The sequence below is a fragment of the Trichoplusia ni genome, chromosome 9 (genome assembly GCF_003590095.1).
Source record: "Trichoplusia ni isolate ovarian cell line Hi5 chromosome 9, tn1, whole genome shotgun sequence".
Classification (NCBI taxonomy): Eukaryota; Metazoa; Arthropoda; class Insecta; order Lepidoptera; family Noctuidae; genus Trichoplusia; species Trichoplusia ni.
The window spans coordinates 3,779,016-3,796,163 of record NC_039486.1 but is presented as its reverse complement, the minus strand read 5'-3'; the positions used below and the strand labels follow the sequence as shown (position 1 = coordinate 3,796,163).

The 17,148-nt window shown below is 35.5% G+C and overlaps 1 protein-coding gene across 3 annotated transcripts in view; it reads left to right on the top strand.

The window, feature by feature from the left end:
- Positions 1–388: 388 nt before the first annotated feature.
- LOC113497692 overlaps positions 389–17,148 on the top strand; it is an 84,491-nt gene continuing 67,731 nt past the window's right edge. Inside the window, exon 1 of one of the 3 annotated variants that reach the window (XM_026877374.1) lies at positions 389–2,652. In XM_026877374.1, the coding sequence (XP_026733175.1) occupies positions 1,326–2,652 (1,327 nt within the window). In that variant the 5' untranslated portion in view covers positions 389–1,325. The remainder of the gene's footprint in view (positions 2,653–17,148) is intronic. The other 2 variants (XM_026877373.1, XM_026877375.1) reach the window with 2 other exon arrangements.

The following is a 17,148-nucleotide window of genomic DNA, read 5'->3' as shown; positions in this document are numbered from 1 at the left end:
TCAACAAATGGTCCCCGAAATACGATTCTAAATTTAAAGCTGCATTACAACAAAATCTTCAAATCTCAATACAATGCTGTAATACTACAATGAGTCATGCAAAACAATATTAACTCCCGAAGCATTCTGTAATACACAGAAATATCCCTATTTACTCTATAATTATTTCATGATAAATGGAACCTCGTTTACACCTGCCTCAGCTACAACGTCACCGCGAAAATATAATAAAGGACAAACTGCTCTGTCGAGCTGCATTCATATCATATTCACTACTTATGCAAATTGTAATGTCTCAAACAAGTCGTATGTAAATGCATCGCTACATATTTCAATTGCAATTTAAAGTAGAAGATTTCAAGGAATGCGATACTGAAAACAACTTTGTTTATATCAAATACACGTGTCTCTCAGCTGGCTACAATCATCAATGAAACTACGGTGCATTCTAATCTTATTGTGTAATTTCATTGTGATGCGTGATTACTTCAACAATTACGCTTTATCACAAATAGTTTCACGCAGGTGAATCCGACTGAATGCAAAGAAACGTAACATGTTGTTATATAAAGACCATCTGCGCTACTATTAGTCACGAATGCATATGGTCGCGCCGGCTGGTCAAATGGGAAACTGTGTCAGTGCGAACATTTGTTACTTGCTCACACGTCACAGATTACGTTGTCCGATACAAACACCGCTAGTACTACTAGGTTCAAGGGGAGCCGGCCAGATCGCCGTCTCGTTCGTTCACTATTTATAGTTCCTCGACTATTCAGATATTTGCGCTCAGTGCAGAAATGTCCGGAGTCGCGAACGACCAAAAACCCGCGCGGCGACCCTCCCAGAGAGCTTCCCGCAGGAAAAGCGCTCGGGAGAGGAAATTGCGCGCTCGCACCGCCCCGACACTCGACCCCAGTGAAAATCAATGCTGCGATCTATCTGCGACACGGACAAATTAAAACCATCGACGTCAAACTCATTAGACGGTGCAATTCCGCGCAATCGACACACACGCGAACTTATGCAATCGTTTTCAACATCAGCCGCCTGCTTACAGTGTGATGTTCAGTGATCAGTTTACAGTGCGTGAAAGTGACCGGTGTGCCGTGTGTCTACGACATTACAATATTACCACTTAACCATGTTACATTATTTATTTCTGTTCGGAAAACAAAATTGACATTGGTGCTATTTTAAAGTGAATGCCGGATTGTTTTGTTTGGCAACGGGCCAGAATGTATTATAACAGCTGACTGTAAACAAACAAATTAGCGCTAGAACACACAATAGATTTGTAAAAAATTAAATACTTCCTGATACAGATGCTTGAAGTGAGTTCTCACGTAAATATGGCGGGAAAAGATGATTCCAGTGATAGTGACGGCCCTATAATAGACGATAACGTAATTCGTATACAATTACGAAAACCGAGTCACAGAAAGTGGGAATTGCGGACTCGAAATCTATCCCCCGGGATACGATTCCCGACTATACAACTTTTTGATTGCGATGGAAATTTACTAGTCGAAACAAATGACGAAAATGTGTCAATAAAGAGTTCGGATTTTGATGAGTCTTCATTAAAGGTAACACAGTCATTAAAAGAGCGAGATTTTCGTCACATTATTGCTAAAAAGCCCGTTAAAAAGCATAATTCAATTTCGGGTGACAAAGTGTACACTCGAGTGTTTACAACCCCCGTCGGGTTAAATAATGTAAATAAAAGCTATATTATACGAGACAGTAGCAGTGTTTCAAACATTCCAAGTAAACTCACATTAAACAACTTAACCAATTTACAAACAAATAGCCTCGAAACCACCCCTTTCCAGTCAGAAGGCCTAAGTGAAATAAGCAGTTACAAAAGTTCTGACAACGAAGCCTGTGACGATATAAATCAAACGCCCAAAAAGGAGAAAAAGAATCTTGAGAAATATTCAGAGAGTTTAATTAATGCAGCGAACACACCTTTTTCTTCCCTTTCTTCGCTAAGTGATAATAATCAGGTTATCGATGACGTTTTATCGAATAAGGAAAACGAACCTTTCCTCGCACTACATAAATCCCGATCACTGAATGACGCCGCCCTGAGAGGGTGTGCGAAACGATGTGAAAATGATAATCTCTCCCGTTCAAAATCTGGTGTTGTTTACAATCCCCCACATAATAAAATATCGTTTCTGAACACTTACTTAAAAAGCTTACGTGCTCGAGTGAGCTCTAATCCGGATTGGTTTGCTCTACATCGCCGCCGAACAATTGAATATGCCCCAAATTCACGAGCAGCAGCGAAACGTCAGGAATTTCCTGAAATAGTTTCGGAAAAACAGCACTCCTGCAAAGTAAGAGATATGACGTCAGACAATGAATTTATGAACATTTCAACGGACGACGCGGCCAATTGCGAAATGAAAAAACGTCTGAAAATGTATAGACGTGGTATATCAGAGATCGCGCCTAAGCATAGAAACACGAGTGTTTTTACGAAAAAGAGAAGACATTCCGTGAGTGGCACGTTTCAAGTCGTTCATACTTCCTCCTCGGAGAGTGTGGACGAAGCTGACGTAGTACTTAACCGCTTGAAGAGGAGGATACTCAGGAATAAGTTGAGAGAGAAAAGACGGAGCCTCGGCGTCAAGTTTCAATTTAGTAAGTGCTTACTTTTGACCTACTATATGTACAAACGAAAATAAACTTACAAATAATGTTAACACATTATTAATATGTAATTACACAAGATTTATGTTCACATTCGCGAGACAAAACATGCGGCAGATACGTTTTATAAGCGTGGGCATGAATTTTTATTACAGAAATTCGTAACGTGAACATTCCATCTTGTTAAGCAAATAGATGTTTCGAAATTCTACTGGATTTTGAATAAACAGCTCTCTCTGTCAGTTCAACATAAAACATATTTCTTTGTTTAAGTCATAAAGCAATAACGTTAAATTCATTCCAACTAGTAATTCTGCAAAGCAAACTAAATATAAAATCTTATTACCATTGCCTAATGAAGTCGTTAATAGTAGACACAGTATTTCAAAAGCATTTAATTAGCTTACAATGTTCTCGATTCGTAATTTTACGAGTTTTATTATTTATTTGCTTGTTTCTTCTGACGGTATTGGCAACAATTTAATATTGTGAGAGAAAAATAATGAGCTACTTGCGTTTGTTTGCAATGAGCACGAATTAGCAAATTCGTAGAAATGATGATTTGACGAAATCTGTGTATACCTTGAAGAATATCAAGAATGTTATAGGTACACTTACCCAGGATTTTATAGCAGGTGTAAGAGTATTTTAGTAATAATAAACTTTTTAAGACTCTATAAGGTGTTTGCTATATCGTCCAAGAAAATAATATCAATTTCAAAAACAAATTTGAAAATTCCGTTTATTATTTTGTCTAACTGATGTTATTTATTTATTTAACAGTTTATGTACACCTAAAACTTGTAGAAAGACAAGCCATAAAAGAAAGTATTTTCAAAGGTGCTGCTTGTTTTATAATACTTAAATCTTTACCAGCAAACCGCAACAGAAGAAGTGATTCATATTTACATATGAAAGGTTTACTCACGCACGTTAATTGGGTTTGCTCAACTAGTTTTGGATCAACGAAGTCCTTAATCATGATCAGACACGGTGGCAGGACTGGGTCGGTGGTCCCGATAACTACACGTGACTAAACCGTTACAACTTCTAAGTGCAAATCATACTAACATAAGTTACTATAACAATGAAGGAGACGTGATTGTGACGTAAAAGGAATTAGTGTTTTGGATACAAGCTAAAGCTTTTTCACATAATATTTTATACCTAATCCCTGAAGTGATTTTAAACTATGACCTTTGTCCATACGCTCATGTCCGAAACACCATGTATACGAACAACGTTAGGCAACTTTAATGATTGGACAACCTCAGGCTAGAACTTATCGCTCGAAGAATCTTTGCCAACGCAATGCAAATAGATGGAACGCTGATATCGATATAATTCAATAGAAACAAGAATAAATATATACAAATATATCAAGAGAAACATAAACATGAGTGTTATTCTGTATATTTTACGTTCTAGTTCGTAACTCTGTTCGAAACATATTATTGAACTTTATTTATAGTTCTTGAAGGTCATCCCAAATACTTTGTATAGTGTTTTCAAGAATAACATCAATTTCAACGGTTTTTTAAGATTTTTAATTTTAATAGAGTTATGTAACTGAAACGCACGCAGTTTTGCATACATTTCGAAAACTTTTGTAGTTTGATTAATAATGGAAAATCATAGCATCTTCTAAATCATTGAAACGCGACGGTTAAAGATCCATTTGGAGGACAACTATTATGAAACATCGTAATTAACTTAACTACTAACTAGGCTCTGAAAAGTTAGACAACTTGATCACCTGTTGTTATCTGTCAATAATGTGATTAGTTGCGAGTTTCTGTCGACTAATCAGTCCTTGATCAGTAGGTTTGATAAAACTGATCAAGCATCAAGTATCATTCAGATTGATGATACTTCTCAGAATAGCCTTCAGCTGTTCGTCCTTTCGAGTTTTTCGCATATTAAATACTAGCTGTTGCACGCGACTTCGTCCACGTCGTTAGAAGATATATGTTAGGAATTTTTGAACGGAAGCCTTTGAAGATAAATAACTTCCCTGTTTTTTTCCACATTTTCCATTGTATCTTCGCTCCTATTAGTCGCAGCATGATGGTATATAGCCTAAAACCTTCCTCGATGAATGGTCTATTCAACACAAAAACAATTTTTCAATTTGAAAAAGTAGTTCCTGAGATTAGCGCGTTCAAACAAACAAACTCTTCAGCTTTATATATTAGTATGGATATAGATTTAACAACTTACCATAACCTTTAATTAAAAACTAATTAGCAGACTCCATGACCCTGGCTCCATTATCCAGTAAATTACAAGTTCTATTACTAGCCTATCATAATATTTTTGTTCCGTAACTTCATAGACCAAGAGATAGATAGCCATACAGTATACAACATACCCTATTCGCTTCAGAATACAGATTTGGTCAAAGGGCAAAGTTATGTTAATATAACATTACCTTCCATTATCTATGATTTATCGCTCTCTGACACTACGCAGAGGCCTACGGCATATAAATTGTACTTGTTTTGTTATTTTGACGTACCGTGTTAACCATGACTGTTGCTTTGGTGTTGGAGGAAATCAATATGATAGAATAAACACTATTATATACCACCTACTTGCAGATCAATATGCTAATACAAACTATATGTATTTTAGTCCATTTTTTTTTACTTTATTACTTGGAATTATGTTGTGTTCAATATGAAAGATGATTTAACAGATTTTAGTTTAAAAGACCAATCGCATTTTTAAATCACAGACACTTAAAAAAACCTTGATGGATTGTTTCTACTGTAGACAGTATTTCTCTTTTAAACATCAATTTGAGTTGATTTTTGTACAAAAATTTTTGAGTTTTTTTGGAATAAGCCAATTATCCTTTTCCTCGTGATCGACTATCATCTATACTATTCTATAATGCTGAAGGGTTTGTTTGTTTGTTTGAACGCGCTAATCTCAGAAACTACTGATCTAAATTGAAAAAATATTTTTGTGTTGAATAGACTATTCATCGAGGAAGGCTTTAGGCTATAAACCATCACGCTGCGATTAATAGGAGCGAAGATACAATGGAAAATGTGAAAAAAACCGGGATTTATAAATCATAATTTATATCTTCTAACCACGGGGACGAAGTTGCGGGCAACAGCTAGTGTGTAATACACATGCTGTGACGATCATAAAAACTTTACAGCACTCAAGAGTTAGAATAAGTAAGCGAAGTATAATAGATATTTAACTTTATAAAATACTAGCTTTTCGTTCGCGGTTTCGCCCGCGTGGATGTCGGTTATATCGCGTTTCCAAGAGAACTCTACAAAAGTCCGGGATAAAAACTATCCTATGTTCTTTCTCAAAGTCAACTCTAGCTCTGTCCCAAATTTCATTAAAATCAGTTCAGTGGTTTAGACGTGAAAGCGTAACAGACAGACAGACAGAGTTACATGCGCATTTATAATATTAAGTATTGACTAGTAGGGATGACTGAGAAGGTCAAAGGTTTGAGTGTAAAGAAACAAACTCTTTCGTGACGCTATGTAAAATATAAATTCCCATCTCCTCTGACGTTTATTTTCTTCTGATACCTATGTTTAGAACTATCGTTAACTAGTTGTTACTCTGCCAACAATCGACTAAATTGTTTTAACTGTTTTGTTCGATGGCAAAGTCTACAATGGGAGGCATTAGCAGCCAAACTTTCAAACGAATTGCGAGCAACGTTTTTCCACAACAATTGTGCGAGCAAGATAGCAAGATAGCGTTGTATAGTGGCATCTCGCTTCCACTGCTGTAAAATTATTGTTTTGGTAATTATGGTAGGCCCTTTGTTGATGTTTACGTTGAGTATTAGCGAGCGGGTTCCGTTGGGTAAATTACACCTTTTATTATTTATGGTTAGCTAATTGTACCTTAAAGTTAAAAGCAATGTTGTATAGTTAAAGTAGCTTAAGTAGGAAAGGCACCTTGTTAAATACGTTAAATTATTTTGAAGCTGCTTGTGAGTCGTTTAAAACATTTAAATTACAATAGAACTATGATAAATTGTTTTTTTTACTATCAAGATAAAAATGTTGATAACTTAAAACTAATACGTAAAACTTACATAATAATTGACTTATTAAACACAGTATTAACAAAAACTCTTCTACACCTTCTTACTAATATCAAATAAATTCTTATATTACTTAGTGTGACTAGCGTCATAGATTGTTCCGTACAAATAGTCTATAGAAAAATCAGCTTGCAGGAAAAAAGTCAACCCACTTTTTTTTTAGGTTAGGGAACCCCAAAAAGACTGCTTATTTTAGGCGTGAGCTGCAGCAGCACTGCAGAGTAAAGTCCTTCCGACAATATTCGTACACTTAACTGTCTGATATTGTATATTGTATTCCATATTGTAAAGGCAGGTGAATTCGTTGTGCCGTTTCTTCTCTCGCAGCAAAAGCATTTAAGAAGTGTTGAAGGGTGTTCAATTTCATCTGACCTTAAAAAAATATGCTTTCTTTAGGTACTAGTAGTATAATTAGAATAAATTACTGTTGATTTTGATTTCTTGGAACTTTCCACCTATCGCCCCAAAATATACAGTACAAATCACTAGTTCTTTTGAATGTATTAACTTTTAATAAACCCCTAATGATGTAGCTTCGTTAGAACGTACTACTTTAGCACTGATATTAATTAAAGCGTTAATTACAAACACGAGTCATATTATCCTTTTGTGGAAAAGTGAACTAACTTCTACATCATTAACCTCATATGCGATACAAAAGATATTTATACGAAACAAGTCTTGTCTTCACAATTTTATACCATGAAGGTTGTAACATGTAGGCCTTATTCGAAATGATGGAACAGTCCGTTGATTGCTGTATGGGTTTCTGTGGTCACTGGAGCTGTTGGTTCATTCACATGCGAATGTTGTACGATACAAGTGGGTTGTTTTCTGTTGTTTTTATCAATATAGCAACATTATTTCGCTTCTTATATAGGTAAGCAAAACTGTTCTATATATGTTTACAATTTACAGCTTTTTAGATTTTTTTTACTCAAAGTTGGTTGAAAAATGACGTGATCGCGATAATATGCATATCAAAATATATATAAAATACAAATGAGTAAACTTAGAGATACATTTACATAGGTATACAAAGATCTTTTAATAGGCAAAGTAACGCCATCTATGCTCATATTCCAAAATCACTTTATACCGAAGTGTACCAAGAGTGTACAACTTACCAGGTTCGTAAACTAAAAACAGCGCCATCTATCGTGCACGCGTCGACGTTTCAAGTCAATGACTTCTTCAAGCGCTGTACTGTTTGACCACTTCTGCCACTAGAAAACAGAGCTGCATCTAACGGGTTAAATTGTACTTAAAACAGGTTGTTGGTCATTTTTGAGTTAGTTATTATCGAAGTTGCTTTTTCAAAGATAGAACATCAACTGATGGTAAATAAATATTCTTAGAACAAATTCATCGCAGAGAAAATGCTTTTTTCTTATTTGATAACCCTTAAATGCAGTTTAAGAGTTTTGAATACAGTGACCGTTTTAAATATTTTTCTAAGAATCTGAACTAAATCATCTGCTCTTTATTGCAAAATTTTATTTGTTTGTATATGAACAAGCAACGTAACTAGTTATGTTTACGACTTTGTGGTTTGTTTACAAATATATTAGGTCGGTCAGACAATACAGCGCGTTGCTGGATATTATTAGATCGGAACCGGTTCACTATTCACTTGCGATGTACCAACATCACTGAACACACTGCCGTAAAAGCCGATCCCACCAAAAACATTAAATGTAAAAAAATGCCAAGTCTCTCGATGCAGTCTTTCCATCGTAAAAAGTTTTGAGATCTCATAGAAGCCAAGTCCTATTCAAAATATTTTGTAGTTATAAATCAACATTTAGTAATTGTATCAATAGTTTTCTTTATATTATAATTATAGTGACTTGGCAATGAGCACAAGAAGAAACAAATAAAACGGCATATTTGTAGGAGTTGAAAGTTACACACACCGCATGCGTAAACATTAATATCACAAAATTAATTTTCTTTTGGTTTATCCGTGTCGTCCCAACCGAATTTCGGCAACGGCAGTCAGTCTTAGTGTACTCTCGATTCATTTACTTTCATAAAGCGATGGCCCGTAAGGTATTCTTAATTATTGTATTGGAGCATGTAGTCGGTAGTGACCATCATGATTCACACATAACAAATAATCTGATCACTGGTCTCGTCAGTAACATTTGCACATAATTCCAGGCATCAAGCAGCTTTTAATTTGTGCTCATTGCCAAGTCACTATAATTATAATATAAAGAAAACTATTGATACAATTACTAAATGTTGATTTATAACTACAAAATATTTTGAATAGGACTTGGCTTCTATGAGATCTCAAAACTTTTTACGATGGAAAGACTGCATCGAGAGACTTGGCATTTTTTTACATTTAATGTTTTTGGTGGGATCTCATTTATTTTTTGTAAGTGTATTTCTTTCTTTTTTTTTAGGTGTCATAATTTCTAAGACTTCAGCTACTGCTTTGCTTAGAACCCATTCTCTATCTCTATCTCTTTTGTTTCTTCTCTGAGACTTCGTTACTTCTAATGTAAACAAGCTTAAACTTATATATATATGCATATATATATCTACTAACTTACAAACTATAGCTAAACTAAACTAAATAACACGTAAAGTTCTCCGAATATCAATTATCACTACAATATTTTTTAGTTTCGAAATGGTTTTTCATAGACAGGTGGCGCTATCAAATGAAAATTATCGAATTATTCTGAAGTACTACTTAGACTGCGCTTTGTAACGAAACCATAGCGCGATTCAGACACGTACAACGCCATCTATCGAGCGCGCATACAATATTTATCGCAATACAATGGAGTTTTAGCTTTATTAATTTAATGAATTATGAATTTTATGTATTAATTTGTATTAATGATAGTCTGTGTATTACATTTATATTATTCTTTTCTATTCTATGTATGTATTCATCCAATTGAATAGGTACTTAAACAACGAACAAAGTTAACAATGCAGTCAAAATCCATACATAATGTTCTTGCCAAACCGCAAATATAAAATTGTTTTCTATGGCATATTATTTTTTAATGTTTTTATAATTTTTCCTTTATATGTGGCTAAGGACCTATCTTGGTGCAAAATTTGAAGTTTCTAAGTCTGCTAGAAGTACCTTAGATTTTTGATGATCTGTCAGTGAGTCAGTGAGTGACAAAATGGTGTAACTTTGATCGACCGTAACTCCTAAACCATTAATTCAATTGGCATGTAATTTCGAACTTAAGCTTGTTCTAATGCCTACTATTATTCCCCGAAAAGCTAAACTCCTAGCTTTGTCCACGTCGAAGATACAGGGGGGGCGAAACAGCCGCGAATCGCTTCGAGAAAAGATGGTACGGCCGTGCCCGTTTTGCTCGAGACTTGGCAGGGGCACTGCCGTGCCCTCAGATGACCCGAAAAAAACAAATGAAGGCGCAAAACCATTCAATTTAAACCATAAAGCTCGTATATTGGGAGAACAGTGTTCCGAGCTTGAAAATCCAACCGCTACACGTACTTTTTATGTTAGATTCCATAAATCTAAGTAATTGCTTCCTTTCTTCCTCTGCGCCTGTCATCGTCGAAGGCGAAAACCGACAAAAAAGTGACTTTCGCACGAAACCCCCGGAATGTTGGCGCTAAGCCAACACTTAGAGATGTCTGCATTTCCAAGCTTGTCTGCCCGTCTTGGTCTCAAACGTATAACTTAAAAATAACTTAAACGAATCGGATTTCTTTTGCATTCCATTTTACTTCCGTCTACGCTTCACGATGACTAATACCAACATCCAGCTAATATTAAAACTGTCGGTAAAAATAACGGTAATAAAATAGTCTGTAAAATACAGCTTTTAATTACGCATGAGGTCAAGGCCGTTGGGTCTACAGACAGACGTCTAACCTTTCGCATAGTGCGCAAATCCGCAATATTCTTTACAAAAAGTGTTACTATGAAAGCTTGAAGCTGTGGGTGTATTAAGGGATTTAGTTGTCGGCGTAGTTATTAGCGATAATTTTCTTATACAGTGTTTGTTCAGCTTAAAAACAGAAACACATGATTCAGAACATGCGCATTGGCGGCGGCGCGAGTCAATATCGTCCCCTCCACCGCCGCAGCGCCGCCGTCGCGATCCTATGCCGGAGCCGACGAGAGTGGGTGGATAACTCCTTATTAGAATCTTTTGTGAATACGTTCCACTTGACAAGTTATTCTCGAGCAAAACTGATGTAAGTGTTATATCGCACAGCGTAGAATGATAGTAAGGCGAAGTTCGTTTTTCTTTTACATGAGGAGATATTTGTTAGTGTATTTTTAACATGTTTAACACTTTCACGCCTATATATTTTATCATAAATGTCCTAATTAAAGTAGAAAGTGGTTACAATCGCATAAAAATTCTACACTGTAAAATATGAAATAAATATTTTATGGGTTTTTAATGGACTGAGGTCTCTTGAGGATCTAAGTAATTAATAACAATAACTGTTAAGTGGCTGACTAATCAAAAAGTAATTTTACAACACTTACAACAACATTGCGTTATCAACAATCGAATACTGATAACGTAACTAAGCCACACTCACTTGAAAAGTAAAAGAGTCTGTTTTGAGGTTGTACCGTTTGACTTGGAGGCTCGTTTAGTTGCGAGTGCGTCCGCTAGAGGGCCGGGATCTCGGACCAGCTGGTTCACTGGTTGGTGCGAGTTTGACAGTACTCCGCTCACGTCGACAGGGCCGGCCGGCCGGCGACCGGCGCGTTCCTACCGCACGTGCTGACAATATAATCATTCAGTTTTTAACCTTCGCGTCTTACTTCAACTTTTATTTCTCCCAACTTGCGGAACTTGGTGACGATATTTTAAAGAGATTGTTTTAAGGAATTTTGTTTGTGTTTTGTTTTAATAAATAGTTCGAATCCATTGTGTTGGTCGTGTGAAAAGTAATAGTCGTATTGTGTGCATGAGAGAACCGTTCAGTGGTATTTTTGTTTCGTTTCAATTTGAGTTTTGGACCACTGTGCACAGGATTCAACTGGCTAAACTCTAGTTGAAAGTAAGTAATAGATAAAGTTATGCCTTTCTTATAATTTTAAATGCCAGTGTTTATTTCTTTTCTCGTATAAAGTTTAGGCTAAGTACCTACGTGATGTTATTTTAGTGAATGCAGTTTGCATGTTACCTTACTTTGTTTTCACACATTGTTCCTGACGGCTGCATTTAATGGGCCTAACTCGTATAAATAGACTGCAATCAAGCTTGTAACTCCGGTCTCTAGGCAACATAGTACCATTTAGAATTACTGGAGTAGATGGTATAAATGGACGAATGATTCTGTTGCTTATCAAGAGGACATAAACATTGTTGAACAAAATTTGGTTACTTAAAAAAACGAATATCATATGAAGTAAGTTAATCCTTGTGTTGGGAGGGGTTACACAAATATTCAAGTCACATGCAAAAAGACTCCCAGATAATAACTCGAAATAGGGAATTCTCCTCAGTCATTTGTTTTTTCCGTCACTCTTGACCGGTAAATCTTTACTGCTCGAAAGCTCCCCGATCTGTTTTATGGGTTCATCCGACCTTATTACATCACAAAAACATCTTTACATAGCAACAATTTATGTAACGCCTACGTAACATAGGATACATTTAAGATGTTTACCTATTTCGACGAAAAAAATACGGTTGGCGTATTGGGTAAAACAAGTATTGTGGGATGAAACTAAAGCCATAAAATAGCCATAACAAAAGGAAACTAGAATAACAATTGCCCGAATCTGATAATTACCATAGCAACTGTCTACGTCACAAAAAAAATGTCATAACGATTTTTAATATTCCATCTGTCTGCTTATTCCCTCCATAATTTATTTAGGGAACAGTTCCTTATTTTCGGTTAGAATCAGAATTTTAGGATGAAACTAAAGCAATAAGCCTTTAACAAGTTTAATCTAGAGTAAACAATTGCCTACCTGAGAATTACCAACAACCTACGTCACAAAAAAATATGAACGTCATAACGTTTTTTTTTCCATTTCTGTCTGCTTAACCTCTTAATAATTTATATAGGGTAAACAGTTCCTTAGTAGCATTTTGCGGCAAGGTCGTATAAGTAGTATTTAATGTGTATGTAAACATTTCGAGTTCGTTCGTACCGCCCCTAAAAGGTCACTCGAGGCGTCCCTCCGTCCTGTGACCTGCTAAATCCTCTTACTGCCTTTCTTCCTGTTTACCATCCCGTGTTCAGTCAGCCATGCATCACAAAGGGGCTTTAAAACTACTTACGACGGCATCCCGGTAAAAATAAACATAGAAACGAATTGAATAAATATGTATATCCGAAGATTGTTGCTGATATTACACAAGTCAATGTCTCATTGAATTTTTGATACTGTATGTTTGATAATGCTATTTCATTTAAAGACATTCAAATTATACGCAAAAAGTCATGTAGGTGTTTGTTTTAAAAACTGCTCGTTTCTTATGTCTCCGCCGTTGTAACACGATAAGTTAAACGTTTTGCATGCGTATAATCTCAAGGTTAATCAATTATTAACGGTGCTGCATACCTTACCTACACATGTAATCCTTTAAGACTTTCGATTCATCCTTTGAAATCTCCCGTCAGTCTTAAAGGAAAGCTGCGGAAGGAAGCTAATTCAACAAATCTGCGCCAAAAATGGCGGAACAAATCGCGTTGTAGCTTTTCTCGGTAAATCCGTATCTTTATTACGTGGGATTTCCCGTTTTGTTACTGTATGCTGTGGGGTTACAAAAGTTGCACCGTAGTCAGGTGTTAATGGCCCACGTATATCGACTACAACACGAATTTATTTCACAGGATTACGTCAATGGAATGTGCGAAATGGCAACAAAGGAGCCAGTAATAAAAGAGACCATTTTTGTAACCAACTTTGTGTTCGTCTGTCCGTCTCGTGAATATCCGTCAAGTCATTCCAATCCGACGCCGACACCGTCTGCTTATTTATATAATACGAAATTATAACTGTGATTTTAGAATTTCCGTCTTCAGACTACACGCTTAAATGCGATTTTAGGTCAAACTAAATCATCAGCATATAAAAACAATGCCAGATATTCAAAAGCGAGCTATTCAAATTCTCTAAAGTCGTAGTTAAATTGATCGAGTCCTTTCTCGGAACTACATTCATCAACGGCATTTGTTTCCTAGAAGCGAAGACCGGGAACTATTGTTAATTTATAGATTCATGCAAAACTTGCCGGGGCCCACTGTTTGATATTCATTTCACAATTTCACTTTTGAATTTCTTGGACTAGTTGCGTGCCACTACTTAATTACGAAGTGATTGGTTTCGTAATGAATAATATTTAATTCAACATTTTATTTGTTTGTTACTTATGAATCGATCGATAGTTTGAACGGAGTAAGGCTTACGTTGAAACTGGTTTTACTTTCGCCGGACCACTGGCAGATAGTTTATCGTACATAATTTCTTTGTAATGAGCACGTTTATTTTGCAGTTACTCATAGTTCTAGTCATCGGGTGGAACGATCACTGTCTGATCCTCGACGTCGACATCATTCTAACTGCATGACTATTCGGTTTGGTCGCAGCACAATTGTCAGCAATATTGCAATGGTATACGAGGTTGCATATTTCATTCGAAAAGTCGAAATCAATTGAGAAACGTTTTTAGGCGAGTTCAAACGTTTTGTTTCTGAACATTAAAATTTTGGGAAGAAGACCTAAAAAATCCTACCAAAATTAATTTCTAATAAAGACTGGAGAAATCATGCTCCAGAAATGAAAGCTGGAGCATCATTTCTCCAGTCAGCTGGAAAATGAAATCTTAAAATTGTCAATAAACTCAATTTCGAATAAATCACAAGCACTAAAACTTATTAAAACCATAAAAAGGATTTCATCTTGAGGTAGTTCCTTTGCAGATTGGACGGAGAAAAAATGTGACATGAAACGACATTCTGAGAGCACAGTAAACTTATTCCGGATTCTAACAGCTAGTCTTTTATTTCTCGGCACCGCGACGTTCACTAAGCAGCTTACTGCTCTGACAAACAACTCCATCGCCACTAGATATAGGGCTCGTTTACACGAACCAAGTGGATTTGAATGACCAAGAAAGTAAATTAGACAGTCCGTAGTTAATGTAATAAAAACAAGTGTGATAAACATCTAGTAGAATTATGTTCTGGAACATAACGAATAATGAATGCCAAAGCATTATGAACTACTCCATGGAGGACTGAAAAACCTTTGCCAAAGAAAGGAAAAAATGAAAAGAGATCTTTGAGCAGGTTAAAAACATAAGCTTATAACATTAATAATGAAAAAAAAACTATCAAAAGGAAGAAACTTGCTCGACGATAACACAAAGTACTAGACTTTCTACTACGTATTGAAAATGACTAATGAGATCTCCATCTGACTCACAACTCCCCACAAACAGATACCGAAACTCTTCAATAAAAGCTACTTTCGAACAGCGTGCATAAATTTAGGCACTTAAAACTTATACGGCCGACAACTGCTAACTTCTAAAACTTGTGAAGAATACACATAAAGCTTTTTAAAGTTTAAACCGCGGTCTCCTTCGCTTTGTTGAACCACAAACAGAAAGAGACGAGACTGCAACACTGGTTTATCGGAGCTGTATTTGATCCATCGGAGAATTCAAGATTGAAAGCGCCAATCCCTGTTAAGTGTGTATTGATACGTGATATTTTTCAAAACGCGACTAGAATTGTTTTCAAAGGGTGGCGAATTTTTTTTAGTTTTGATTGTCTAAGACGAATCTTTCTCGGTTTGTTCTTGCGGAAGGCAGACAATACTCTATTTCTAGATTCTGGTCGTTAAAAAACGGTAGTCGGCCCTTGGAATTCGACATAAGAAGATCGTTAATAAATTATTCCATGGGGTTTGGTTGAAAAAAACAACAAACAAAAAGTTTGGGTGTCCCTCAGGGTTTGAGCTAAATTTATCCGAATCAGCCAAATAAGACACATTGTTTTAGCTTATTCTAAAATATATCTGGTTACTTAAAGCATTGCGGTTTTATACCAGTCTCTAAAGAGGTCTTATATCAGCGCTGTTTATTATAGCAGGACAATAAACTAACTCGTTTTCTCGTATTTCTCAATATTCCTAGTCTTCGAATGTCACGAAAATCATAAATACACAATTTACGAACATCAAACTTCAGAAACGTATGGGAGTCTGGGGACGTGACCGACTATCCGTATTCTAGTCTGAAGATGGGACCATTGTAGAAATATCAAAGTTAATACAAACCTTTTTGCTTTCCTTTCAAAAGTTCCTTCCTTTTTTAACTTTGCTTGGCATCTACTTACAATTGCAATTCAAGGAAGTTACGGAATATATTATAAACAGACAGTATTAAAAAATATACAACGAAACATGTTTAAAGAGGATTAATTTTATAACTACCTCTTTATTAATGTAACTTGTATTATAAAATAATATTTGGTATATTTTAAGCTAATTGACTAGCGTTTTATAAGCCCAGAAATAATCCATTAAAATAGCTTTATTTCAAATCAAACGGTGACATTGTATTTCATAACACAGTTAATAAGCATTTTATTTACCGCGAAAATCTGATTAAACAACTGAAAAGCGAAATAAGATCTATAAACAATGCACATTTCTTATCAAGAAAGACTCACAATATTATACTGCTCGTAAATTTTAATGATTTATTATTAGATCTAGCTTCTTTATTGTCCAACTGGCATAAAAACCCGCCTCCTTTGTTTTCTGCGATCCTGTTTTTTTGTTAATTCTTGTCAATTCTAAGAGGAACTCTCTCATCGTTTTGCCATCACTATCGTGAATCTCCGCGGCTCTGAACTATCGAAAATATAGCGCCATTTCTAAAATCTACGAATTAATTCTCCGTTATCAATTCTTTATGTTCCTACGTTTCTATACAATACATAATTCCGTCATCGTAACTGCATGTTTTCTTTAACAAATGCATGGCTTTGATTTTACTATTATTACACAGATTGCAATCAAAGATAAATAAATTAAAGTCACGCTCATTTTCAAGAAATCTACTTTTCACAGAAATACTTCACTTGATTCAATATGGAATAATATTTCATTATACTATCGATAAAGATATCTAGAGTAACGTGAAAGATTTTGGAAACGTCAAAAATAAAAGTCAATACTAATGTTATTGTGTTATTTTTTCAAGGTTCTGTCAAAATATTTCAGCAATAAAATTTTAAATACTTTACTTTCGCCTGTTTTTCTTTCCTAAACACTTTCCCAAATCGTATACGTAAACCTGCAAAGAAAATTGAATTCTGTGACACGTATTCCTCCATAGATTTGTAACATAAAATAACATATCTTTTTATCAACATAAAATGGAATTCTACTTCAT